At 40.7% G+C, this 27,093-nt stretch overlaps 3 protein-coding genes across 4 annotated transcripts; all 3 read right to left on the bottom strand.

Moving 5' to 3' along the window:
- Nucleotides 1-11,434: 11,434 nt before the first annotated feature.
- On the bottom strand, nt 11,435-16,128 carry LOC118232306 (cyclin-dependent kinase inhibitor 1B-like). 2 transcript variants are annotated; one of them, XM_035427193.1, is made up of 3 exons: nt 14,912-16,128; nt 14,135-14,265; nt 11,435-12,981 (listed from the first exon to the last, which is right to left on the bottom strand). In XM_035427193.1, the coding sequence occupies exons 1-2, from the start codon at nt 15,384-15,386 to the stop codon at nt 14,138-14,140; spliced, it is 603 nt and encodes a 200-aa protein (XP_035283084.1). In that variant the 5' UTR covers nt 15,387-16,128; the 3' UTR covers nt 11,435-12,981; nt 14,135-14,137. The 2 variants fall into 2 exon arrangements, with proteins under 2 accessions (XP_035283084.1, XP_035283083.1); XM_035427192.1 differs by having other exon boundaries at nt 11,435-12,986; nt 14,912-16,124.
- A 3,699-nt stretch (nt 16,129-19,827) lies between these two features.
- Nucleotides 19,828-23,341, bottom strand: yars2 (tyrosyl-tRNA synthetase 2, mitochondrial). Its single transcript, XM_035427567.1, has 5 exons — nt 22,528-23,341; nt 21,743-21,910; nt 20,995-21,150; nt 20,595-20,765; nt 19,828-20,232 (listed from the first exon to the last, which is right to left on the bottom strand). Exons 1-5 carry the CDS (start codon nt 23,313-23,315, stop codon nt 20,073-20,075), a joined length of 1,443 nt encoding a protein of 480 aa, XP_035283458.1. The 5' UTR covers nt 23,316-23,341; the 3' UTR covers nt 19,828-20,072.
- A 131-nt stretch (nt 23,342-23,472) lies between these two features.
- Nucleotides 23,473-25,707, bottom strand: cdpf1 (cysteine rich DPF motif domain containing 1). Its single transcript, XM_035427568.1, has 3 exons — nt 25,375-25,707; nt 25,165-25,276; nt 23,473-24,947 (listed from the first exon to the last, which is right to left on the bottom strand). The coding sequence occupies exons 1-3, from the start codon at nt 25,488-25,490 to the stop codon at nt 24,810-24,812; spliced, it is 366 nt and encodes a 121-aa protein (XP_035283459.1). The 5' UTR covers nt 25,491-25,707; the 3' UTR covers nt 23,473-24,809.
- Between the last annotated feature and the right edge of the window lie 1,386 nt (nt 25,708-27,093).

Below are 27,093 nucleotides of genomic sequence, written 5' to 3'. Positions count from 1 at the left end.
GCTTATAGTATTTTTTATATTTCCAGGAAATTTCATCAGATAGTGAGTGAGCGTAAAAGACCAGGATGTTCTTCACTGCATCTTTACAGATCTCAGGATTTAGCATGTCGAAGGCAACGCTGAGCCAAGCCAAAGCTCTGGAGACATTGAGGAGATACTGCTAAGGGTTGCCAGGTAACCAACAGGTGTGAGCATTTATTTGTATTATTTATCATCCATCACCAAATTAGCATCCTCGCCCCAATTAGCATGCACTTCTGTACGCACAGGAATTACATTACATTACACCGCAACATTTCAGCCCTATGTTATTTCAGCCCATCATTAAGCCGATTGGTACTTTCAATTGCTCTTCGGGACTGAGCTGAAATGTATATGAATCTGCATCAGATAAGCTTGTGCAACCATGTTTAATATGTTATATTTAGACATTCAGCTGTGAGTTTGCAGAGTTTTGGCCTCAACGGGCTAACGAATGGTACGAAGGGGTTTTCTGGTGACGACAGTTGTGGTCAGCAAAAGGAAACATGTAGGAGGAAACAGAGGCTTTCTATGAACTACAGAACCTGTGGCTTACAGGAAAGATATCACTATTCACTTCACGAGGAATCACAACTGCGCAAAACCGCACGGCACTGACTGGCAACAGATGACAGTACGTGTCAGACCAGCGCTCTCCCGGATCGACATACGAATGGTCTATTTCGGCCTGGCTAGAACTGAGAAAGTGTATGATGTCCCCTCATGGTAATTAGAAGAGTATGAAGAGTTAAGTGTTTTGGAATGTATATTCAAAATTCTAAGTCAGTGTTCCAGAAACATTGGTTTCAGTTACCAGTATTAATTGTTACATCAGCATTAGAATGTTCAGATAAGAGCATTGCAATCACACATCTGTGATCTTATACCTGAAAGGGTTAAACAAGATGATTCGAGTATTTTGCAGTGGTCACGTTATTCAGTGTTTATTATTATTCAGTCACATTATTTCACTGCTAACCTGTGTCATGTGACTTTCTGCCTCTAGTCTAAGTGTGCATGTAAAAAATACCATCAGACAGGAAAACAGTGGCATTGTCGCCTCTCCCACATGACCAGTTTCTGCATGATGTGTTTTCAGCTGTACTTTCAAGATGATGCTTTAAAATTTAAATTCCTCTTTTGTTTTTATATTTAAATATTATCGGAAACTGTATGAGCTCTGGTCCACTTGGAGGGAAAAAAACAGCTTTTATGTTGTGAAATACTGTACTGCTAGGTTTCAACACCGAAAGCTGTATGGGAGGTGTTTGTAGTAATCACCTGTTATGTGTGTTTTAAACACATTCTGGCACACCTTCGTTCTGAATTCAGGTTAGTTTCTTCTTTAAGCATTAACTGTGTTATTTTATGAGACCATAAGACACAGTTACGGAGAAGGAGAGTAGAAGAACAGTAGGGGGGAAATAGATCAACAGTGGAGTTACCCTAGAGCAAAAATACAGGTACAGTAGAGGGGCAATAGAGCAACAGGAGAGTTACCGTAAAGCAACAGTATAGATACAGTAGAGATACCCTAGAGCTACAGTATAGATACAGTAGAGATACCCTAGAGCAACAGTATAGATACAGTAGAGATACCCTAGAGCAACAGTAGATATATAGTAGAGAGGCAATAGAGCAGCAGGAGAGTGACACTAGAGGGACAATTGAGAGGCAAAAGCGGAACAGTAGAGGGACAGAGGAGGGGGAGTTATCTTACATTACAGTGGCCAAAAAATGATAATGTGGGTCCTGGCACTGAGACAAGTTTCAGTCTTACGCTTCTGTGAGTGTTATGTAACAGTGAAAGCTTGAAGGAGCGTATTCCAGAACTTGCACAGATATCTATACAGGAATGCAGACGGTCTTGTCAAACGGACGGTCCTGTGATTCCTCAATTTGACAGCCGCACGCTCATTGTGACCAGCTTTGAAGCGATATATTAGCTTAAGGAACACCTGTGTGGTGTCCCTCCTACAGACATAATCACACAGCTTGCCATTTGTATTAAAATCCTCAAAATGAATTTTCTTTCTGCATTTTGTCTCAACATTATGTTCTTTATGAATTAATTACCACGTCTCTCAATTCTACATTGGCACACTACTCCGTTTCTCCCAAACTGTAATGATAATCTTCACAAACTGAAGTGTTCCTAACAAGGAAGTTACAGTACTTTAGACTGCCGAGCTCTCTGAAGTGGTCTGTGGGAAACAAACCAAAGGTCTTGCGTAAGACAATGAAAATGCTTCGTTTGAAGGATGATTCACCTCCACACTCTAGATTTAGAGAAAGGCAGAAATGCAGGACTTTGGGAAATAAATGACAATAAAGGTTCCTCTTGTTCTTCATTAACACTTTATCAAGTATGACCAATGATTTAAAAACTACTAGAATAGTAGCCTAGTGGCAGGGTGTTTGACTGGCAACTGTAGGGTTGCTGGTTTAAGCCCCTGGTGGGCATATAGGGATGCTGACTTGTATCTGGAGAGATGAAGTTGGACATGAAAAGAAAGAACTCTGTTGTTGGGCCCTTGAAGCAAAGCCCTTAAACCCCCAAAAAAAGAAACTGCTCCAGGGCCTTTTCCCCTGTTCTCCCTCACTGGCATTTCTCCCAGGGCAAAACATGCTCGCAATGGACCTTCCCTGGTTAAATAAAGGATTTAATACATTTTTATAAATATGCAGAAGGTGAAATGATAAATATGTTTCAGGCCAATTTTTCTATTCTATTTTTTAAAAATATTGCTATGTTTTTAAAGCCGCAGTCATTTTATATGTGGCCATATATTGCATAAAAGTACTGCAATATTTTTTCAGAAATGTGTGATATAATTTATCTCCACATATTGCTGTATTTTTAATTATTGAAAGGGAGCACAGTGCGGCAGTTTTTTCAGCATGCGCACAAGCAGGGGGCCATGCAAACGGACCCCTCTCTCCGCCCCTCCTCCTCCTCCTCCTCCTCCTCCTCCTCCGCTCTCCTCTCTGTTTGTTCTTCGTTTTGGTTTGGCCTCGCTTCCGGCCCCCGGGAACGCGCGGTCCCAGTGCTGATGGACGCGCTGGCAGCCGCTCCGTCTGCTTTGGCCCGGAGCGGACGCCTCGTCCCGCGTCCGCTAGCGCACGGGTTCAAGTCCCGCTGTCCAGAACAACAGTGCTGAATTGTCTAAGCGGCGGCTACAGGAAGCGAGACCGCATTTGTGGCGGGAGGACGGCGTCCCTCTCCCGGTTCCACGATTGCGCGCGGTGCGGAGGTCTCTCCGTTTGGCCTCGCGGTCCCAGGCCCAAGCTCCAGCCAGCCATCAAGACATTTTTCCAACCGTGTGTGATGTATCACAGGCGTAAGAATGATATTTTCTGAACCAATTTTTAAACCATATTTTCTTTTCTTTTTTTGCTCTTAAGAGTTGGGGTGTTTGCACACACAGGTGTCCTCATCAAATTCTTACAAAATCTCTTCGTCTGGCTACCTAACCTCCCCTCCCCCCTCCCCCCTCCCCCCTCCCTCCTCCCTCCTCCCCTCCCTCTTCTCATTGGCTGAACAGTCCAGTGCAGACTCTCCAGGTCAGCCCTGATGAAGAAACCAAAAGATCTACCTGGCCGAATGGATAGGCAAAAATATATAAATAGATAAAACAAGCAGAATGCAGGTTTTGAATTCACGACTAGTTTTAACCACCTAACTCATTCCCTCTTGTGTCTCTGTCAGGTGGGGCTTCAGACAGTATTTTAGAAGTGTAGGCCTAGATTTATGCCCTTTCTATGACAGGCAGGCCTTGGATGTTTTGAGGGCCTGCCGTCCGGCCCCGCCCAAAAGCAGTTTCTGTCAATCTACTGTGAGGTCATTTATATTTTCTGTCAGTAGTCTGTTTGACCAGGTTTCATGAGTATGTTATTCAGTCTAAGTGCAAAAGGAAAAGTTACTCGGGAAAAAGAGAAGAACAGAAAAGAAACTGTTATGAATTTATGGCTGCGTCAGGGGATACAGGGTAGTAAGGTAACCCAATTTTAAAATACATTTATTACAGCTGTCACAGGGAGAATGTGCTTCTATCTGTCAACAGGCTGGCAGGTGTACTTTATATAGTCACACTAAATCAATACACTTAGTGATTGATCAATGAATTTAAAAAGAACATTTAGTACCTGAGCTTGGCCTGGGGGGGGGAGGGGGGGGGGGTAAATTGAGCAGGTACATGGGGTTAAGCAGGAGTCTGCTGAGGTAAGATTTGCCACCCCTAAAGTACAGTCACAAATATGAATATTTTTTCATGCTAAAATTTCTTCATGTTCCTTTCGTTCATTTGAATATTTCAACACAAAAAATAGTACAGGTCTACTTTGACTAGTCAAATAATATTTACCAGTTTAGCAACGTCGTAAAAAGTTGTTAAAACTGATTATAATTCCTGGAATTGTTCTGGCCAACCCAATATGGGTACTGTCCACATTACAAGAGAAGATTAATTATTGATAGAACACAATTATAATTTGATGATAACAAGCGATGAAGAACATCCAAACTCACATTCCCTCATATTCTTTCCTGAACATTCTAAGAAGCAAAAATCACTTTGGGAGTTTTTTTTATTCTATTCTTTTTAAAATGTCTTGCCCTAGAAAGTAGCACTAACCTCTTTGTCTTGAACATAAAAGAGGCCATGCCTACCACTTGTTTCACCTCTTTGCGAATCCGTGCTTGTAGGTCACCACAACTGACATTTTACACCAGGCAAAATTTTACATCTAAGGTCCATAATCTTACAGTGCCTCAGAGAAGGAGTTCAGTATTTCGACTTAAAATGGATAAGGGTTGGACGTGAAAGAGGGAAGTCTGATCTTAGAGCAATGTTCATACCCAGAGGCTCTTTAAGAATACAGGCCCGAATCTTTGCATTTCCAGGAGAGAACACCAGCATATAAATCAGGCAGCAGTTCACAAGGCATTTGCTACCAGATTCCCATTCCTTAGAATGTCCTTATCTGTAGAATGGGGAAACACAAGAAGAACAGTGATTAAGCCACACCAAGATACAAAGGGTTTGGCCGACAGCACTTTATTTTCGAGGACAGGTTCTGCTGTTCTCTTCTGTTCACATTTCCGGGAAAGATTTTCATTCCTGATTTCAGTCTTTTCAGGAGGGAGGTACCCTCCCTTTTCTCTTTTTCCAGGGGCTTCTGGCCAATTGAACAGCAGTTTCTAAACTTTCTGAACCTGCGACCTTGCGTAAGCAATCGTTTTAACATGTTTCTCTGACCGTTTTCTTACTGCAGCTTACAGTCCCAGGACTGTGTACAAGCTCTGTGTGTCATGGAGGGGTTTTTTTTTTTTTTTTTAAACACACACTGAACACTCATCCCACTCTATACATACTTCCAGTGTCTCACAAATCCACAGCAGACAAAACTGGCTCAAAAACCCATGTGACTGATCTATAACACTGTTTGAGTAAATGAAATAGAAAAAGAAGCCATTTATTTGCTGTTGAATTATATTTGGAGACAGTTTTTTTTTTAACAGTGACAGTATTTTCAGATATCAATTTAAAGTGTTTTTTTTTTAATTGAAATGCATGCACCTAATAACTGCCTCAGTGTTTCATTTGAACTTTATGTAAATATAAAAAGGTAAAAAAGTAAAGTTACAATAAAAGTGAACAGTAAATTATTTTGCACCGCAACTCCTGTCGTTATGCACAGCTTTGAAAAACGCCACACAGGGAGACCCTTCAATGGGCGTGATTCTGTTTTAAGAAGTTGTGACATCACCGCAGGGAGACAATATAATTTTTGGAAGGCCTGACCTGCAGGCTGTGTGCTTGATTCAGATTCCATGGAAAGACACGGTAGTGAGCCAGCTAGTTTTGAGTCCCCAGGGTACACAGCATTTCATAGACTCCATCTTAAATGTTAACTACACACTCAAAAAGGATGCATTAATATCAAACACACTTTTTGTGTTACTTTCAACACACCCATATGCCGTTTCAATGGTCCCAGTGATTTGTTAACAAACAATTAACTTTTTTATCCTGCACCGTCTTCATCTGTTTGAATATGTGCCGGCCTTGTTGCACACTTTTTTTTGGGCCTACCTATGAAGGGTATTTCCAAACCCCCAATATTACATATACATCAAAGAAAAAGGGGTTTGAATTTAAAGTAGTGTCTTTATCTTTTTTCTAGTCTTGGGGAGAACTGAAAAAGGCATAAGGCTGCTACAATAGACCAACTGTCTTACTGGATCCACGAAGCAGCTAACTGATACTGTAGCGCAATCTAATTATTATTATTTCAATGCTGGCTTGTTTCCCTCTTCTACACCCTATAAGATACAAGAGGTATTATCACATCATATCCTCTGTTACATTTGATTGGTTGAAATTGCATTTTTCAAGAAGTTCACTTTACCTCGTACACAATCTTGGAAATTTCAGTCAGAAGATACTGCATGCAGTACGCTGTTCCTTATCTCAGCATGACAGCAGCACTTGATTACACACTTGTGTGACTGGCTGGCAACAAGAGATGCATCTTTTGATCCACAGGATCAATGTACCATTATCTACCAGAACTCATATCTTCTGTCTGCATATCACTAGGGTTAAATTATCAGTAGCAAATCCGATCAACCTCTTATTTGTTAGATTTCGTTGCATTTTGTTGGGGGAATAGTGTACATGACCGTCTTACGTTAATTTTATAGGAATGCAGAGACCACGTTCTTGGTGGAAGTACAAATATGAATTGTTTAAGCTGCAGCAATGATGCTTAATATGCTGCTAAATATATGTGTGTCTGATGTATATTTTTTGAGAAAAACAAAAAAGAATGAAAAGAAAGATTATTTAAACAATATATAATACTGTCCTAAAAATATTTAAAATATAAATTTGGATCTTTGAAAAGGTGGAAAGAGTGTCACCTACTGGACCATAAACACCATCTCCATATTGGAATTGGAGTTGGAATATCGCCTCTATAACAGGTCCGTTTAAATCTTAACTGGAACATTACCTAAGAGGCTACAGATGTTATTTGTTTTCAACAGGAAACCTGCTTCTGAAACCATGCATTTTTAAAAAATATGCATGCATCTCAAACATCTTTGCATTTAATGAAACAACATGTTTGGTCAAAAGAAAATGGCCTGTAGCTAGTTCCTTTATAGACCTTCCCAATTAACTGCTAAACAAGGAACTGTAGAACAAAAAATTAATTGTTTTCATGTGCAATGTGCCACAAGCTGAGAAAACATTAATTCTGAACAAATCCTGGACGATTACATCCAGTAGAACTCCAGAACGATTAGGGTTAGGAATACGGAAGCCTTTAGGGTTGAGTCAAGATTTGGGTTATGTTTAGGACCTTGGGGTTATCGTGAGGATTAGGCTTTCATTTTGGATGATCCAAAATGGTTCAATGTTCGGATGTACCATCATAACCCTATTTTTAAAATATTTTTCAATGTAATGCATTCTTCATAATAAATCAAACACATTTATGTGTTTAGAAATTAATGATACTTAGTTTTTCTAATAGTTTTTGAGATCTCATCAGTAGAATTTCATCCAATTAGTGGACAAATGACATATCATTTGTTATTTGATGACTCCAAGGGAACAATATTATGATTAGGGTTAGAACTAGGGTTTGGTTAACCTATCCAAAACCTCTCTAAAATGTAATAAAATGCTTTTGTCCAATATAAAGGATATAAATTAGCTTTTTATGATGGTTTAAGATAACACGTTGATATCACATTGAAAAATAATGCAAAAACATTGTGACACACTGTGGCACACGTACCTACATATGTAATCATTCATCATTCTTGTATGTTTTTCTGTACTCTACAGTATGTAATTTTTGTTGCATGGGGATGGGATGACATTTTACAAAATGTTACATTCATCTAGCACATATCAGCACACAGTAAATTTGAATGACTATTGTCCATGTCCTAAATGATAAGTATATTCCATGGATATACCAATACCCCACATTATGTACAATAAAATAATATTCCACCATCAGAACAATGTTGACAATATTCTAGCTTTATGGTAAACTGGTGCATCAAACATAACACATGACTGAGCCACCTATGAACTCTTACACTACAGCATATGAATTTTGTAACCTTCTTGAAAGACACTCAATTTCATTGTGAGTGGTTTGAATTTTAACAAGCAGGCAACTACAAGCCACTATGCTAACACTGCCCAGGGTATACTAACAATGCCACTATAGTAACAGCTAGGCCTATTAGTTAGTCCCAAATACAATTGTTCAGTATCATGCTAGTTTCAGATGCGTATCCAGGGTCCTGACATTGCCCAAGTCAGACTTCAGTGCTCCTGCAACCAAACTACGAGTGGAAACAACAAACTCTGTGTTCTAGCTTGATAAGTAGACAAACCACACGGCAGTGGTGTCACTTAGAAACTCCATATTTGGCTTTGTTGTCATGTATTGTCTACTGATAAAGCTAGAACACAGAATTCATTTGCACTCATCGTTTGGTTGCAGAAGCACTGAATGTCTGAGTTGAGCAATCTCAGGACGCCGGCGTCCTGTCCACTAGGGGGCTGGCCTGAAATGTTTTTAATGATGTTCCAAACTGTTGATTTTGGTAAGCCTAAGGTTTGCCCTATGTAAACTGTCTTTTTTTTTTTCTTTTTTGTTGTTTGTTTTGTTTTTTCTTATTTCTCAGCCAGGCTTCCTTGATGTTCGTTGGCAACACAACTCAGGTCCTCATGACAAGCACCAATAATAGAGTCCAAAGGCAGTCAAAAGCCTAGAATAATGACCACATTCTGAAAGCTCTCATACTTGCGCTAAGGAAGTAACTGAACACTAATCACAAACACTTGTGAAGCCATTTGTCCCAAACATTACGGTATACTTTTCTTCACAGAGATCACAAAAAGGCTACTTTATTGTGGCACGGAAGCCTACATGTGATCAAACCAAGCAACATAAACAGAAACTTGCTACAGTGAAAGTTGCCACAGTGGTGGCCCCTGAATTCACTACAAAATCGCTAAAAAAAATCACTGCTGCGTCACAATTTTAAAAGTTGATGTAGTGGTCCATCCCATCAGCAGGAAGTCAGAGCAGGTGTCTAGACCCTGGGGCTTGCTGAATCACACATTGACGCACGTCCGCATTCAAAGATTGCACTAACAACTGTCAGATTTCAATTGTTGTCAGGGAGGGGGAAGAGGGGTAAATGTACCGTTGATGCCGTTTTCAAAATAATGTCTTTTTAAAAAGTAAGCAGCGTCACAGATAATACCACGCTCGCAAATACTAAGCGACCAGCCGTGAGGACAATAATAGTGAACTCAGCTAAACTCGTGCCCACTTCTCGGAACGGTCACCAGCCAGAGTTAGTCGCAATACTTGCAGGCAAAAACGGCTTTCAGTTGCAATACTCCCCTCGATACTTCGGAGGGCAAACGACAAAAAAACCACACCTTTGCTTTTTTTTTTTTTTTTTTTTTTTGCTTGCATCAGCGAAAAATGGACGTGACTGCTCGGGATGTGCTCCAAGCAAAGTACACACCGTACCGCTTTCTGGCAGGGCTGCATGTAAACTGTGTAAATCTGCAAGAAAGAGGCTAATGCTAGTGGTCGTCTGAAGTGGTGTGCTTTTCATACGTCGTCTCTGATTGGATGAGCTCAATGTCAGTAACGTCAGTAGCTATTCCATTTCTTTCTTTTTTCCGAATGACGTACCTTTGTTTTCCTCCGTTCGAATTCGTAGATTCTTTCAATAGATGCTATTTACATAGGCTATGATTGTTGCCTTTTATTATAACACTCTACGTCCAAAAATTGCGATTTGAACACAGATAATCGATAAGTATCACCAAAGGCTGTGTAGCCTATAGGTTTACTCACGCACTGGGGCGAATATGTTTTGCAGACAAGAGGAGATTGGGTGGGGATGTTGGCTGGGTTTAAATTTTTGGTCGCTTTAGAACTTGCAAGGACCTCTGGTGAATCCTGTCTTGAAAGAAGCGCGGTAATAGTGAAGCAGTATGACTAATATAACGTGCTTCAGATGCAACGTGAAAGCACTGTTACTAATATTAATTGGTTATCACCGGTAAAAATGCAAATACCGATTCCTGTGTTCGATAGCCTAAATTCAAGTTAGGCAAGTAGGCTATTGACTTTGGTTCCTGGAACGAACAAGCCACAAACCTTTATTGCATTAAAATGAATACCCACGAGAGGTTCGTATGTGTTTTTATGTTATTAACGGAATTTAATTCCATTACTATAGTAGTTCGTACAGTAGGCTAATGTAGCCTACTTGACTTCGGACTGCTCACATGATAGCTATCACTAGATGAGGCGTTAAGCCTAGCCTACACTCTATATACGAGGAACCTTTTTTTGTGTCGTAGCCTACTAAAGTCAATCCATCTCTTCCTGTAGCCATAGATATAATCAAACTCTGCATGTCAGATAGGCTATTACATATTATGTTTGTATGTTACCGCGTGTAAACCAAGCATTTTTCACGTTTCATTAATTTCAAACGTAGTTATGTGTTATCATATTTGATTTTGTTTTACCTTCATTACTGCCATTAGGCTACATGTCGACTGTTAACCAATTGCCTAATAAATTTCGTCGGTTCTGAGTTGGTGGCCTCTTCGCTGTTCAGGTCAGCTGACCTGCAATCCGTCAATTCTGTTGTCTGAATATAGATATATTCGCATACATATATTAATTTAATTTGGCCTTACATGTAAATGTAGCCTATAGTATCGTAACTGAATACTTTTCCATCACGTGTGCTGAGTGATCGTTCTTGGCAGTAAAATACGATTCTGTCATTTACGCACTGCAGTAACTAACCGGAGGGGGTGGGCGGGTTGTGCCAAGATAGAAGTGTGCGGTATGGGCGCAACCTCTGGCACGGACGCTTAAAAAAAGCATGACGACACATAAGGTGTAAATCTTGCATCATTTGTCGTTCTAGCCTGTCCTGCCTTATGAAATAATCGTGTCTGAGCCTTTCTTGCATGAGCTGTACAAGTCGTTTAATGTCTATACACCATTTGCTGGGCAAATTGTTCCTCTTGACACCACTCAGGATTGACAAAGTGTCTGGCTGGAGCCCTAGCTATGTTCTCAAAACAATATCCTAAATACAAAATACTGCAGAATTTGACATTTTTATATGAATATTTTTCCCAAGAGTTAAATTTCTTCGAATGAACAAGCCTCTTGTTTCTATGTTTATAGACTGATATGCAATGTCATGGAAATATGCATGACCTTACCATGTGCAATAACAGGATTCCTATACAAGTGGTTTAAAAAAATTAAGATAATTATGCATGTTAATATGAACCATGTTGCAATATCCAAGGCAAACATAAGCCAGCTGTCTGATAATTCAATTTCACCTTTTTTTAATTGATTGCAACATTTTTTTTAAACACACATTACAAAATGCACAAGTCAAATATTTTGAGGCTCAGTCTGCAACCTTACATGATTTAAAAAAAAAAAAAACATTGAGAAACTACAAAAAAGCGCTTATAAAAAAATGCACAATGCCACTTTGGAATAACCATAAACAAAAAACCCATTTATCTAAAAAAAAAAAAAAAAAAGAAGAAGAAAGAAAAAGCTTGACATAAATAAGTTAGTATAATTTCTCAGTGTTTTTACAACGTTATGTACACAGGTACACTTCAAAGTTTTACACAAATACACAGGCAGTGTAACTTCCTTTTTGAAACATGACACTTTCCTTTTCGAATGGAGACAGTGCCAACAGGTTGAGCCATATTCAGGATTCATACATTTTTTTATGGAATGTGCAGTCAGCCCTGGACCGAGAAAACCTTTGTCTTAACCATATTTACCGCTCTTATATTGAACTGCACACCACTGAATACACATGACCTGGCACATTGAGGGGAAAAATTATTTGTTTATATTACAAAATGATTTTACAATGTATTGAATCAGTAGGACATTTCACCAAAATCAAAAGGTCTAAATTTACAACAACAAAAAAAGTTTAAATAACACGAGCAGGACACTTCGGTGTATTAGCCAGTGGCTGGTGTAAAATTAATACTGTAAATTTTGACCTCACACATTAACTTCAATTATTCAACTCCTGAATATTTCAGGCAGAGCTCTCTAGAGAACAAATATATATATATATATATATATATATATATATAGGCATTTTGAATCAAGTGAATATGAAAAATGGACTAATGCTGTGGTTATCAGACATATTTCTCCATACATAGTGAAGACGTCCTGACATTACTTCTCAATACAACACAAATCCATTTCTTGGGCCTTGTGTTGGATTTTGAGGCAAACCTGTAGTTTTACTGAATCATGAGCTGCTTTTCAAAGGAAAATAAAGAAAAAATGTACAGCGATTCACTTGGACATAGTGAAGACACATAACAGTGACCAAGTGAATACGCAATATTCGGGAACTGTCAAAACCCTGATTAACAAATTTGCAAGTGTTCTTTATGCAGATTGCCTTTAGAAAAAACACACACCACCTTCAAAAAATGACAGCATTTTGAAAAGAAAAAAAAAACATTTACAAAACTATTTGCAATTCTTCAAGTCAAATCAAATTCACACCGTTTTATATAAAGGAATTTTTCTTAATTTTTATGTGCTACATATGAGGAGGAACTATGTACACAGGTAGTAAATATACATTGAGCAAAAAAGGAAACACCCTAATTGCACACTGCTACATCGACTGCTTTTAGAGGCAGTTTGCTTTTATTTTATTTTCCATTAAATCGAGTGCCATAACTTTAGTGTTTATATTCAGTGCTTGTACAGCGTCCCCATCCGTGGGAGAAGCGATATGTATTTTCATTAAATGTAGTTCCTCTTTCCGTCAGCCAGGACTGAAGAGTTCGATGAAAAGGGGAATTACATCTGCTCTGTAGAACAAGTCAAGAAAAGTGGGGGGACAAAAATATATTAGAACAAGCTACATTCCTCTTATAATTGATAAGAGATCAATGAAGTATGAAAAACAATTCTGATAACAGAAACACGACCCGTTAAAGGCCAAGGCATCACAATAACACAAGAAAAATGATTCGAGTCAATCACATCCCTTGTGTAGTGTATGAGAACAGGAACATGAATAAGTCCAACATAAGACACATTTATACCAACAAGTAAGCTATGCATAAACAGATTTTCTTTCTTTTAAGCATATAGGCTATGGTATCGTAGTCGAGCACGGTGAATGAAGAAACGATGCACGCGGTTTCAATTTTACAAAGTTTAGTGACACGTCGTTACTGGCACCTGAGCATTTCCAGACAGCAGCAGCGAACCCGAGTCCCCGCTGGTGAAAGAACGAGGTGCTGACGTGTTACTATAGCGCTATTCAGTGGACGACGCTTGTTTACAGTCACTCGGAAACTCAATCTCGGCGAAGTAGTAGTGAGAGTAGTAAATCGTGTACTGCATGTTGGTCTCGGTTTTAGAAACATTACAAATATCTAAACGTAGAATATATCTGCAATTAACCTTGCCCTTATATTGGTCCCTTTCTTGTATCGCGAAAATGAACATAGGCTACTTTGAATAATGACGCAGCGAACTGTTTTCCTCCCAACTATCAAATAACCTTACCAACACTTGAAATGCAATGCATTCTAAAGAGCTACACAGATAGCACGGGTAATATTCATTTTTCGCCGTTCATTCGTAGGCTTGCACCGAGTGAGCATGCAACATTTATTAACAACTATTCACCATCAAAACATCCCAAAAAAGCATTTTTACCGTTATTTGTTTTTTACAAGTGTACATTTTAACAACTCGTTTCAGGTCTATATTAACACTATGAATTTAAGGACGGTTTAGATATTATTTAACGAGGTCTTTATAGGCCGTAAGACCATACATATGACAACGACCGATAGGTACGTTAACATTCGCTCTACATGTCAATCTGAAACACCGTTGGGTAGACAAAGTTTAAGCTGCACGCGCAGCCAAGTCGCGACCCAAATAAGTCGCGATCACAAACTAGACACGGCTGTCTTAGTCAATAATAGGGGAGTGAGCTTACCTTTTACACGTTTCGTGTCTGTGTCTTGGGACTGGTTTTCCTGGGTGTGTGTTCTACCGAGCGTGCCAGAGCTGGGGTACGAGTAACTTCATCCGAACTGGTGCGAGCCCTTTTATTTTGAGGGGACGAGTCTAACACAAAAAAGAAACAATCCAGGTTAGCTGGCCAAACATAAATAATGTTATTAATTCCAGTCCCATATTTATCCAAATGGCATGACAATACACAACCATAGCTGCCTTTTTAACTTCTATCAATCAAAAGCTAGGCTCCAAGTGTGCACCTTGTTTGGACTTGCACGCACCCAGTAGTACAAACCTTGGAAAACATCAGGACAGGATGGTATCCCCATTGTGCGTAATATTAGATTAATTTCGCATCAAGCCAAAGTCACGGGAACTTCACGGCTATCCCGTAACTTTGACTGGCTAGATGCACGCACACACACACGGCGCACTTCGCCGTGATGCCTGTCGAACTTGCAACATGTTGGCGACTTTTGTATCACTGGGCATATACGTTCAGAAACCACGCTATACATACACTTTAAGATGCGGGACTGGCTTCAAGCAATGTATCTAAAGCGAATAAAAAATATTGATATTTATGGTACAACGGCGTCGCTTTTTTACGCTACTTTAAGCTAACGTCAGCTAGTAAACAGTCATACAACTCTGTGACATTTGCAGGTTAACTCGAATAGCCTACCAATAAGGTTTTAGTTAAATTCCACTGCAGTGAAAATATTCCGCGTTTAAATAGATAGTCTAGCGTTACCATGATTTGCTGGTCTTTTTCTCTTCCCGCTGCGTTGGTCTTTACAATCCACTGCACTTTCAGACTTCTCCGTTTTCTCCTCGGTAAACCTGTCTTCGTTGCTCTGACAGGGAGTCACCAGAAGACAATTATGATTCCCGTTAAGATCCACATTGTTATTCCCAGAAAGACAAATGTCCTTCGGTGCCCCTTGCTGTCTGCTGTAAAACGCAGGTACATCTTTACTATCAACGAGCTGCCACTTGTATCTGCCGGGCTGGAGCGGCTTGTCTTTGGTAAAATCAAAATTGTACTTGGCGGACATCTCCTCTTCCATCTCTCGCAAATGTCCATTTAAATCCTTCGTTGACTCTTCTTTGCCCGTCCCGAAGAGGATTCTGCAAGCTGAAGGCTTTGCGGGATCCAACAGCCTGCCATCCGGTCTTTCCAAAGGTGGACTCCCATTTGAAATACGAACATCTGACATTTTCTGCATGCGAAAAAACAACAAAACAAACGATTAAAATGCGTATTTCCACCTACTTAGTGCGATCCAAAACGGGCGAAAACCGACTGCGATACACGCAAACGCAGGCATGCCACGCGTAAAGCTGAATTGTAACAATACACGAGTCGATACGACAGTGCGAGTTAAAGCAATCTCCAGCGATCATCAAAACAAAGTGCGCTGCGAATGCCACTCCTGTCAATTCGGTCTTGTAGTAAGAGTGCAGAAAAAAACAGACGAGCCTTTTCAGTACCCAATATGGCGATTGAAGGGAGGCTGACTTCGGAAAAAAGTGATTGACAGCGAAAGCTATTTAAACAGAGAAAGGCACTCATTGGTTAAAGAGAACGGAGACGCCCACGTTTCTTAAGGTGAAAATACAAGCTTAAACTCCCATAACATTCTAACGCCCACAAAGTTAACAGGAAAAAAAAACAGAACACGTTTCAGAATATTGTTGAACCCTTTCTGACGAAAAACAAATGTAAAAAAATAAAATCCAAAATTCGGACATCATAGGACAACTGTCGGAATAACAACACATTGTTTAAATGCATATATTAAAAAACAAAACTATATTAACATCAAAAACGTGGTTTACAGCGTGATCATATTCGCAGCCTGTTATGTTAAGTAATCATGAAAGCTACTCTTTTTCCAATCCCCGTTCTTTTTTTGGTTTCTGGTTAACATTCCACCTTAATGCGTGATGTGACTTATGAAAATAAGGGCCGTGTCGCCGCGACCTTGCCATGATCTAAGCGCTCTGTTTATGCGCGAGTCACTCGCCTATCAGAGATACAGGCGAGCGTAGTACGACCGCAGCGTAAACAAGGTGCAGAGCTGGGCAAGAGCGCCATCGCAGGCCACTGCAACCGCGCTCAATATCACTGGATAACTACACAGTGCTACCGGATAAAGCAAACTACGAATGCAAAAGTTGATTTTAAATAAAACTAAAGAAAGGAAAGCTTCTCTGAGAAAGTAAATACCCGAAACCACCAAGCTACATACTTGCGAGGGAATCTGAAATAAAATATATAGGATATAATAATCTATATATAATCCAACTGTGAATTACACTCATAGATATGAAGTTCATAAGAAGCTGCTTTTTGTAGAAAAGAACTGAGCAGTAGTTTATGACTGGAAATAACATTTTGTGAGTGGAAAAAATAATTTTTTTTTTAAATAAAGAAAAAAATACAGGTTAATGATGGCCGAAAGAAAACGAATTAACAGTCGATATGTTGCGAACAGGCGTGCATTTATTGTACGAAACTGGAATATACTGATATTAATTGCATAACGTTTTAAAAGCTGCATTTATTATAATATTCCATTCCAATGTTGTCATGGCTCAGATTGACCAAATTTTACAATATTGCTATTTGATTTTCTTAGGAAAAAGCATTTATGCGTTATCCCTTTTCTTGCACAGCTCATTTCCATTAAGTGTTAAATTGTGCATTTAACACATTTTTAAAATTTTATTTCTAAGCATGTGATCAGTTGGTGAAAATAGTTTAAATTACTCTCTACGTAATTACACCAGTGCATACTGTTGGAATTACAACCCATTTACAGTAACCAAGAACAAAAAAACAAATCCATACTTTATTTTTCACCTAATTCAACAGAATTAATTTCTCCTTTGACATAATCACCAGTCTGAAGTTAACTTTACCATATTGTGTAGTGTAGCAATGGTCTTCAAATTATTTCCGTAGAAGTTGCCAAAATCTGACAATGTATCCAACTTTGTTTCATTTTCATCAAATACTGTGCTTCAGTTTTTAAAAATGAACAAGAAGTCCTTCAGCAGAAGGCCTTTTTTTCATTTTCTGACTAGTGTTTTGCTACAAACCCCTGGAGGTTACAAAGTTGAAATATGGTGCGATATGCAAGATGAGGTCATTCTCAGAAAAGGTACATAGTTTTGCTTGTCTTGCGGTGGTGTGCTAGCTCTAACCTCTGTAGCTTTTGCATATTTGTGAAGACAATGGGTGTTCTATTGACGGTGCTCTCATTTGCAACCTTGCGGTCGTAACTGTACAGTGCCGCATTTTGCCGCGTTTCTCCCTGCTCTCGTTTCATTCGCCCATCCTTCATAGGAATTTTTATCAGTCTTTCCAGTTTGTTCCACCCCCCCCCCCCTCCCCCCCCCTCCCCCCCATCCCCCCCATCCCCCATCCCAATAGTCCGAGGAGACATGGCAGTGGAGTACTGCAAAATAAAAAAAAATCTCCCATTATGAAACAGATTCTCCATTTTGTATTTCTCTGTGAGGTTAAATGCACACAAGCACATTCATTTTAAAATGACAGTAGGCTTTGCTACCATCTAAAAAACATACAAACTCATGACTTTTGTGGAAGGGGGGGGGGGTGGATTTTATCCACAGAAACATTAAGAAACAATATCTGTAAATCAACAACAGCTGTTAGTGTGTGTGTGTGTGGGGAGGGGGTAAGCAATAATGCCTTTAGTTGAATAAGGCGTTCAATTCATTATCTGCAATCTTGTTTCTTATATTCAAACAGGCCAATCGTGTTAAAAATTAATTAGGCCTATTCATAAGAAAGAAAAGTCTTCCTAAAAACACTTTCCACCAGTCGTGACTCCATAAAGACTATTATACACCTTTGAACAGATATTTATCTTCACTAAAGTTATAACAGCAGATCTGGGTCACAAAATCATTTTTGAAATACTTAAACCCCTTAGGGACTACAGTCCATTATATCCAATGGCCAATGGGAGTGAAAATGGCATTTAATTTGTGACACACACACACAGGTTCATGTACTCTCATTTACAATCAGGAAGTGGGTTCCCCCCCCCCCCCCCCCCCCAACACCACAGTTGTTTACATGAACAATATACTACTAAGCACTGGCATATTTACAAGCAACCTTCTTTCCCTCTTCTAGCCCCTCTGTAGTTATGTGCTGTATTTTACATATTTTTAGATAAATGTTCAAGACCTGTAGACACTCTCCTACATTTCTCCAGCCATGCTTTTTTTTTCCCCTTTGGGGGCCTTTTACTATCGGCAGACATTTCTGAAAATGAAACTAATTTTATTTTGCACTTTCTTTTATTTCCTGCACACTCAGACAGGAAGCTCTCGTAATGACCCTTGTAATCAGATAGTTCTACAAGATTTTGTTTTGAACTAGCAAATTACATTTTTTAAATATTGACCCTTTCGCGCATAACATACAGACGACCACAATTGTTGGTGTTTAGTGTGATTTCATCACGATATAGACCCAGAGCTATCTGCACAACCCATCTGTCACATATGAAGTTAGACATATTTATCTATATTATCTTAGTCACACGTTAGTTTCCTCCAAGCAATAATTCCAAATGCAGTGTATAATATATATTTTAAATGCTAAAATTTGAGATGAATATAAGCTCTGATTTCGCTCCACACACAGCATTCTTTATATATTTTAACAAAGGTGGGATGTTTGTAAGGGACAAAGCACCATTTTAACTGCATGGGCAAAAGGCTCATCCAGAAAAAATGTGTGAACTGTACAACTACCTGTATAATTTATCAATCTAAAGTGCCAAAAGCTTTTTTATCTTCAGTACAACTTAATTGCATTTAAAATTATTATCTAAATCTCCCAGTTCATCACTTTGGTTCTTTGTACATGGTTGGTATTCATTCATGGAGAAATATTTGTCTTAGTTTTCCCAACATGTGTAAAGAGTGTCACTGACCTCTAGTGGTGGAATGAAAACCATACAGATTTAACAGAGTCGAGACAGGTTTCCACAACCTTGGTGCCGGAGAGCCACACAGCTAGAGGTTTCCAATGTTAACTTGTCAAATAAAACCATTTATTCCACAGGTAACTCACCTGAGCTGGTTATCTTGGGTCTGAACCAGTTTGAAGGTGAAACAAAACCCAGTAGGACCCTGTGGCTCTCCAGGATCAGAGATGGGGACCCCAACAGGACCCTGTGGCTCTCCAAGATCGGAGACTGGGACCCCAACAGGACCCTGTGGCTCTCCAGGATCGGAGATGGGGACCCCAACAGGACCCTGTGGCTCTCCAGGATCGGAGATGGGGACCCCAACAGGACGCTGTGGCTCTCCAGGATCGGAGATGGGGACCCCAACAGGACCCTGTGGCTCTCCAGGATCGGAGATGGGGACCCCAACAGGACGCTGTGGCTCTCCAGGAGCAGAGATGGGGACCCCAGCAGGACCCTGTGGCTCTCCAGCATCAGAGATGGGCACCTCTGCAATAGGCTCCAGCAGGGTCATGTATCAGACCAGATCACAGTCCCACTTATACCACTTTCATGGCACATTAAGATCTTCACCTAATCCTCATCCTCGTTATCGTCACCACCTCTTCACAAACACCCCAAACAGAATGCAGAAAAACAGGGCTGCAGCAAGTTTCACTTTAAACTTTCAATTTTATGAACAAGCTCACATTAGATTACAGTTCCCTTCATTTTCATCAATGAAGGTAGGCAAGTAGCAAAAATAAAATAAATAGAGAGAGTGATGAGGTCATTTTATACAACCAGGGTCAGGGATATTTCACAATCCATCTTCCTGACTTCCACACCTCTGGATAAGCAGTTCCCAGCATGCCCCTGGCCTCTGGTAAAGCCTTATTGGACGAAACGCCTCCAGTTTCAAAGGTTCAGCCACCTGATTATGTAAAAGTTCTTCTTGCCGACGCGGAGGAGGGTCAGGCCGTTGGCCAGGATGTGCTGGCCTGGAATCAGGACCTGATCGGGGTTGTCCGCTCGGCTGTGGTTGATCCAGACGCCCCCTTCAGTCACCATGCGGTACCTACCCAGCGGCAACGACAGCGGCAACACAATGAGCATTCACACGCGAACAGCCTCACAGATGTTTGTGTGGCAGAGGTATGAGTGCATACATGCACATATGCAAGCAAAAGGTATCTGTGAATGCATGCATGTGCATATGCAAGTATTTGCAAATGTGTGCTCTGTATATATGCAAGTTTCTGGATTTGTGCATTTATGCACTGGGCGTGCATGTGCGTCTGTGAGCGTGTGAGCGTATGGGCGTGCACGTCTGTGAGCGTGCATGCGTGTGTCAGTGGGCCTACGTACATGCTCGTCTGTGAGCGTATACGCGTGCGCTTTGGTGAGCGTGTGTGCGTGTGTCAGTGGGCGGGACCTCACCCCCGGGCTCCATGGGGAACGGCCTCCACACGCCGGCAGGCCTCCAGCACGGTGGTGCCGGGCTCCAGCAGCAGCTCACAGAAAGGAGCCTCTCTGAAGAGCTCCTGCAGCTCCGAGTCACTCATCTGCTGTAGGGCCTGCAGGCTGCTGTGGAACAGAGCGCTGGTGCACCTGCAGGTGCGCGCACACGCACACACGCACACACACACACACACAGGAAGACAGCACACAGAGCCTGGTCAGAACCCCAATGACTGCAACAACAGCATATAGAACACCAGAACTAACAGCAGACAGAACCTAGTCAGAACTGAATACAGAAACCCTTCAAAACTAGTAACAGCAGACAGAACCCAGTCAGTACTCAATGATGGAACCTGGGTAACAGTCGGGTTCTTGCCTCTTAGCGCTCTCCAGTCCCTCCTTGCCGTGAACGAGTTTGGTGACCTCAGCCGCTAGCCGTTTCTGTGCCGGCCTTTTGCCTGGATCCTGTCGCTGGAGGTCAATCACCTGGTCTACCTCCGCCAGGGATAGGAAGGTGAAGAGCTTCAGGTACCTGCAGCCAGAGAGCAGGTAAGATGCAGGCCAAGCAAACTCTCTATCCATATCCATTATGAGCGATAAGGAAAAACTCCAAGATGAGCACTTTTACTCAATTGCTTTATGAATACATGTCCTGATTCTGAATATCTTTTTTAAAATCAATCTCACAGTATCCAAAAATTTGTCATTAATATTGACAAAATCTCAATGTGACCTGCAACACAAGACTCATAACGATGCATCATAAAGTACGTGCAGATATCTGGTTAAACCTGATTCTGGGCTCACTGTCTCAGGGGTAAGCCTCATATAGCATAATCAGCCAGTCATAATAGCATGAACATAAATCACAAAGTGATACACTGCGAGATTCAGAACATGATTAGCATAATTAGCACACCAAACGATGTAGAACTTGTGCTTTCCCACATATAGGCTATCCAAAATGAACAATAATGGCCATAAATTGAGTGAGGTGGTGGTTTCGAGCAATGGCGTGAGCAGTTCTCATGCGGCATGTGCAGCGCTATGGCAGCACCATTCAAACACAAAATGTGCCACAAAAAAAAACAAAAACAGTTTTTACAGCGCAAGAGTACACCTACTTTTCTACAGCAGAGTCCGGCTGCCGTAGGAAGTACTGGTAGAGTTCAAAGGGCGAGGTTCTGTCCCGGCTGAGCCACACTGCGTTACCGCCAGTCTTTCCCAGCTTGTCCCCGGTGCTGCTGGTCACCAGCGGAACAGTGAGGCCGTAAACTTCCCGCCCAGTTACCCTGACAAACCAGAAAACATGAAAAGATGCATGAAACCACAACTGTTTGTTAGTGCACCATTCAAAACCAATTCTAGACTATTTAGCACAAGAGCTGGTGTGCTCTTGAGTATTTTAACAAGATAAAACATTTACTTGTACACCTTTTTTTTTTTGACAAAACCACAAAGACTCATGAAGACAGCATCTGCATCCCTGTATATTCTTACTGTGGTCTAATATGCAACTAAAACAGTGTAGATGTAGGCAGCAAACCACCCTTGCCAAAAAGACCACATTCATAGCATAGACAATAAGAAACCAGAACTTCTACCCAAAGATGGGCAATGCTCGAATTATCTGCAGGGGGTTGATACAGTAACTTTCTATGACAAGATGTCTATCAAGTATAGCCTATGTACTTCCCCGACAAGCAGTCTATAGGAAACTAAATCACTTACTTGCCTTAATGCATTTCTGCATTTATCAGATGCTAATAAAATATCACATACAATCCATTTAGGCCGACACAACTGGATATTTTAATTTAAAGAAACAATTCCAGTTAAATACTTCGCCCAATGGTCGTAGCACCCCACAGAATATGCCATACAACTTATCAGATAACTATAACATTACTTGTGAATGTAATCGTGGCCGGACATCAGGTTGCCGAGCTGGTCAGTTCCGCCGAGCTGTATCCTACAGTCGTGGCACTGGTTCAGGTGGTAGAAGTCATAGGCTTGAAAAAGCTGGTAGGAGAATTCTGTCAAACTCATGCCCTCTGCGCTCTTCAGTCGGGTCTGAACGCTATGTCTACTCAACAGCGTGCCCATCCGGAAATGTCGGCCAACTTCGGACAAAAAATTCACGACGTTCCACCCGCGGTACCAGCTAGCGTTATTCAGCACGGTAAAGGTTCCTAGCCCACTGTCACTGTTGGAGTAGTACAGTTCATGGTTGGTAAAAATTCGCTGCAGGTTCTCTCTGATGCCTTTCGTGTTGTCCTCCACGACATCATTGGACAGCTTTTCTCGTTCGGTCGTTTTCCCGCTGGGATCCCCGATTTGAGCAGTGGCCCCGCCGATGAGCGCAATTACATTGTGCCCGGCGTTTCGGAAGTGCAAGAGCCCGATTATAGCGAGCAAGTTCCCAATGTGCAGGCTGTCGGCCGTGGGGTCGAATCCACAATACACGGTCTGTGGTGCATTCTGCAGTAGCCGAGGAAGTTCCACTTGGGCGGCGGAATCAGGGAATGCATCTTTTATAATCCCTCGTTTGTTAAATGAAGACAAAAGGCCGCTTCGAATACTGGTGGTGGAGATGAATTCGGACCTAAGGCAAAAACACCGAGTTTTCTTACTCAGTATGAAACCTCTGTGCCTCCATGCCCAACGCCACCCCTTTGCTATCATAGGCGCCGCCATATTGAACTGTGTGACCCGGAAGTGGGCGTATCATTTTAACGACAGCGTAATTCACCTAAAATGGAGGGGTGTCAGCGTCACCTACTGAAACGTTCTCTAACACACTTTCTCCTTTATATTTAGATATATGACAACGATGAACATGAACTGTGTAAAATCAGAGCTATCTCACCTCTAGACATTTATGTTTGTTTTTTTCGGCATTTCTGTGTCAGGACAATCAGGATCCCAGCCTCAATCTTATATGCACTAATCTGTGCTCATATACCCCATTGGCCAGCAGATGGCTCTCATGGATAAGGGCACATGAACACCACATAGCCTACAGTGTCGTTTATATACAATGGGAGGGCCGCGCATAGTGCTCAAAGTAAGAAAAGAAAAACTTTTCTTTTTTACCACACCCAGTTATTGTACATAATATGTTTTACCAAAATAAATAAACATTAATGACGAAAACAATGCAGGGCTCTATGCTAACATTTTTTTCCAAGGAGCACACATGCTCCTAAGTTGAACATTTTAGGAGCACACTAATACATCCCAATTAGTAGATGTGCTTCTAAATTATTTTTCAAGTTAGCACACATCAATTTTTAGGAGTATATGCCCCCAAAATGGGGGCACTGCAGAGCCCTGCAATGTAAGTTTTTTTCTTTTCTTCTTTTTAAAAAAATCAGATCAAAGGGGTACATGGGGAAAAAGGGGCTAGGTGCTTTGTCACTTGAACACTCCACCCACACATACATGTACCTGTAGCCTAGTGCTTTTATTGTTTGCTGTCCCAGAACCGTAATTAATTTCAGTTTTTGAAAAGGCAGTAGGCCTACATTATTGCAAATTCATAAATGTATTTCAGGCCTCACCCTTAGTCAGTAAATACACTAAATACAAATAAAAATGCAAATAAGCACATGTTTGTAAACCTAAAATATGTGTTCATTTGGGTAGCAACAGTTCAGGAATTGTGATTGCAACCAGAATCTCAGCTGGGCTATTGTGTTCGTGCCATTTCTCTGCATAAGAGCTTGCTTAAAAATAGGTCAGTACAATAACAGTAGCATAACAACCTACACCAAGCAAAAACAGGAACCTAAAGATACACATAGGATTCTTGAGAGAAAATGTGTCTCTTTGCACTGTGGTAAACATGGAGTATTGCCCTATGGAGTCATCTTCTAAAAGAAGGTGCTGGGGAAATCTGAAACCAAAATCTAATCGAGTCGTCACAGGTCTCTATCTTCAATTTTTAAGGCTCCGCAGAAACATATACAAGATTTTTCCACCTGACCTTTGTTAAAAAGGATAATTTATTATTAAAATAAAAAGGCAAATGATGTAGAGCTGACATTTTCAAAATCCATTAATTCCCAATAGATGCAGGATCGTTTGTGTTCATAAGAATTTACATCAATAAAGTTTGATCGAAGGAAAAAGTCCACAGATCTCTCCGTAGTCTTCGCCGCTGCCCTCTGACAGGGCCGGTTTCGGAGCTCAGCTAGACGCGAGATCTGACGTCTTCTCTGTCGGCTTCTTCTTCCTCAGCTCCGCCTGTATCTGAGGAGGAAACTGATCCAGATGCTCCCTCACGCAGCGCAGACAGAAGCGTTTAGTGTAGAACAGACTGCAGTCCTGAAAGATCCACACAAAAACCCATAAGTGATTTAAGACCATTCAGCAACAGCTGGCGAAGGCTGTTCTGCGTCCTGCAATCAAGCAAACACCAGAACGACTATTCAGTATCACCCAATACAAAGCCTTTCAGAATAACACGCGTTCCAAAATTCTGGTGTTATGCAAGGACAGTTAAAATGGGAGGTGGTTCTTAGATTAAACAAGTAAAACATACTGCACTGACGCAGACGGTCTTGCGACACAGACTGCAAGTTGATCCGAGAACCAAGAACTTTTCCTTCTCCGGACAGAACGGATCCCTCATCACGTAACATTCCTCCAGAAGCCTGTGAATCCAAGACATTTCATAAGATCACAACAGACCAAAAATGCAATATACGCAAGAAAAATAGGCCTGTAGACACGGGTTTAAGTCATTACTTACACAATAGCCCTGGTATTTGGAGGTTTTTGTCCGTAGTAAGTGAAAGGGGTGGTTAATTCACAGAGCTCGCAAGTGAACAGTCCACGCGGGGTCCCCTCCGTACCGCCCAGCTCCATGTTGCATTCGCCACCGCCTGCCTATTCATCTAGTCTAAAGCCAGCAAGCTTGCAAAAAAACAACAGAAGTAACCCTGAGATGCATTGAAGTGTTACAAAATAAATATCCGTTGACGGTATTAATAACACTGTATCCGTTTACTTCGGTGGGTATCTGTAGGTTATAAAAATAATAACAGCATACTTTTCTTCCGGTTAACTACGGAACGCCAGGTTGGACAATATGAATAGAGAACTTGATACGTGTTTTTTCAGGTACGCCGTCGCCCAAGGGCAATGCCGATACCTATACAGCACCGAGAGTTTGGTGTATTAATAATTTAGGCGACACTGGGTAGGATTTGTTTTGGAATAGAACTTGTTTCATTTGTGTAAGCTAAGATAGCCAATATTGTTTGTTGTGACTTGGCCTCAGTTTGATATCAGTACTTTTAATAGCAGGCCAAGCTTTTACAAGTTTTAATTAATGACTTATAGACAGTGCTTTGTATGCGTAACTCAGCATTTTTGTACGTTGAAAACATTTTTTGTTGAGATACGGATATACCAACGAACTCTGAATGTGTATCGGAGTGTGATTTAAACAAGGATTGTACAGTTTTGGAAGACACAAGATCTGACTGTTCTTCAAGATGTACTTATTTATGAGTAATATAACTTTATATTTAGGATACTACCAAAACACCAAATATCATATTCACAGAAATTTAGTTGTGATAGAGGGTGTCCATTTTGCATTGAATAGTGGGATCAGCCTTAAATTGTATTTATCAGGATATAAATTCAGCATTCAGAATGGAAAAACTACAGGTATGCAAGGTATAATTTCAAAAAGTTTTATTTAAAATCCATTAATGTCAAATTGTGTTTTGTTTGCATGTCTAAAGATACATTTTCAACCATTTACAGAACTGTTACTAACCCACAATTAAAGATTAAACAATTCCACCTTTGCCAGACTGGACTGGCCAGTCCTATCTCCAGATGCTAGCTAGAAAACCACTGCATAATTTCCCAATAACTGAGAGAGAGAGAGAGAGAGAGAGAGAGAGATCAATTAAAAGTTAGCTCTGATTCCTATTGCTGCTGCCCCACATATTATTTTATTTCTCTCATTATATTAGGAATTAAAATTCATTTCTGAATTAAATAAAGTGCAGATATCCAGTATGCATTTGATCATCTTTTGTGTGTGTGTGCTGCGGTGGCAGGCTGTTTCAAATTGAAAACAGAAAAAGGAGCAGGAAAATAAGGTCAACAGTACCAAAGGTATCCTGAGCTAGTATACACACAGGAAGACAAATATTCCCTGATACACCTTTAAAAATCCCTTGTAGGTTTAAACATTAAGAAACACAAAACAACTTCATTTTGTGTGTGTGTGTGTGTGCGTTGGGGGGTGGGGGTGGGTGGGAGCAGAGGTGAGAACAAAGAAAACTGAAAATTAATCAAACAAAAAAAAAAAACATTGAGGCTATAGTTTCTTCAATATTTCGTATTAAGTGGCTGGTTGGATATACATCAGTGGCATAGCTGGTAAACCTGAGATAAAGTTGTTCTCAGTCCCCATTACATGCCGTTCTCACACAGTTCAGCTTTAGTG

This window comes from Anguilla anguilla, chromosome 7, assembly GCF_013347855.1.
Source record: "Anguilla anguilla isolate fAngAng1 chromosome 7, fAngAng1.pri, whole genome shotgun sequence".
Classification (NCBI taxonomy): domain Eukaryota; kingdom Metazoa; phylum Chordata; class Actinopteri; order Anguilliformes; family Anguillidae; genus Anguilla; species Anguilla anguilla.
Note: the sequence above shows the minus strand (reverse complement) of the source record. Positions and strands in the feature narration are given on the sequence as shown.

Bases quoted from the DNA above. Each gene is read 5' to 3' on its own strand.
- LOC118232306 (XM_035427193.1), bottom strand. From the start codon at position 15,386: ATGCAGAAAATGTCAGATGTTCGTATTTCAAATGGGAGTCCACCTTTG. The intron at 14,266-14,911 runs GTAACGCTAGAC...TTTTTGTGTTAG, and splicing joins AAAAAGACCAGCAAATCATG to ACTCGTCCCCTCAAAATAAA.
- yars2 (XM_035427567.1), bottom strand. From the start codon at position 23,315: ATGGCGGCGCCTATGATAGCAAAGGGGTGGCGTTGGGCATGGAGGCAC. The intron at 21,151-21,742 runs GTAGGTGTACTC...CTCTGGCTGCAG, and splicing joins CCGGACTCTGCTGTAGAAAA to GTACCTGAAGCTCTTCACCT. The intron at 20,766-20,994 runs GCAAGAACCCGA...GCGCACCTGCAG, and splicing joins GGACTGGAGAGCGCTAAGAG to GTGCACCAGCGCTCTGTTCC.
- cdpf1 (XM_035427568.1), bottom strand. From the start codon at position 25,490: ATGGAGCTGGGCGGTACGGAGGGGACCCCGCGTGGACTGTTCACTTGC. The intron at 25,277-25,374 runs GTAAGTAATGAC...TTGGATTCACAG, and splicing joins CCAAATACCAGGGCTATTGT to GCTTCTGGAGGAATGTTACG. The intron at 24,948-25,164 runs GTATGTTTTACT...TGGATCTTTCAG, and splicing joins AGACCGTCTGCGTCAGTGCA to GACTGCAGTCTGTTCTACAC.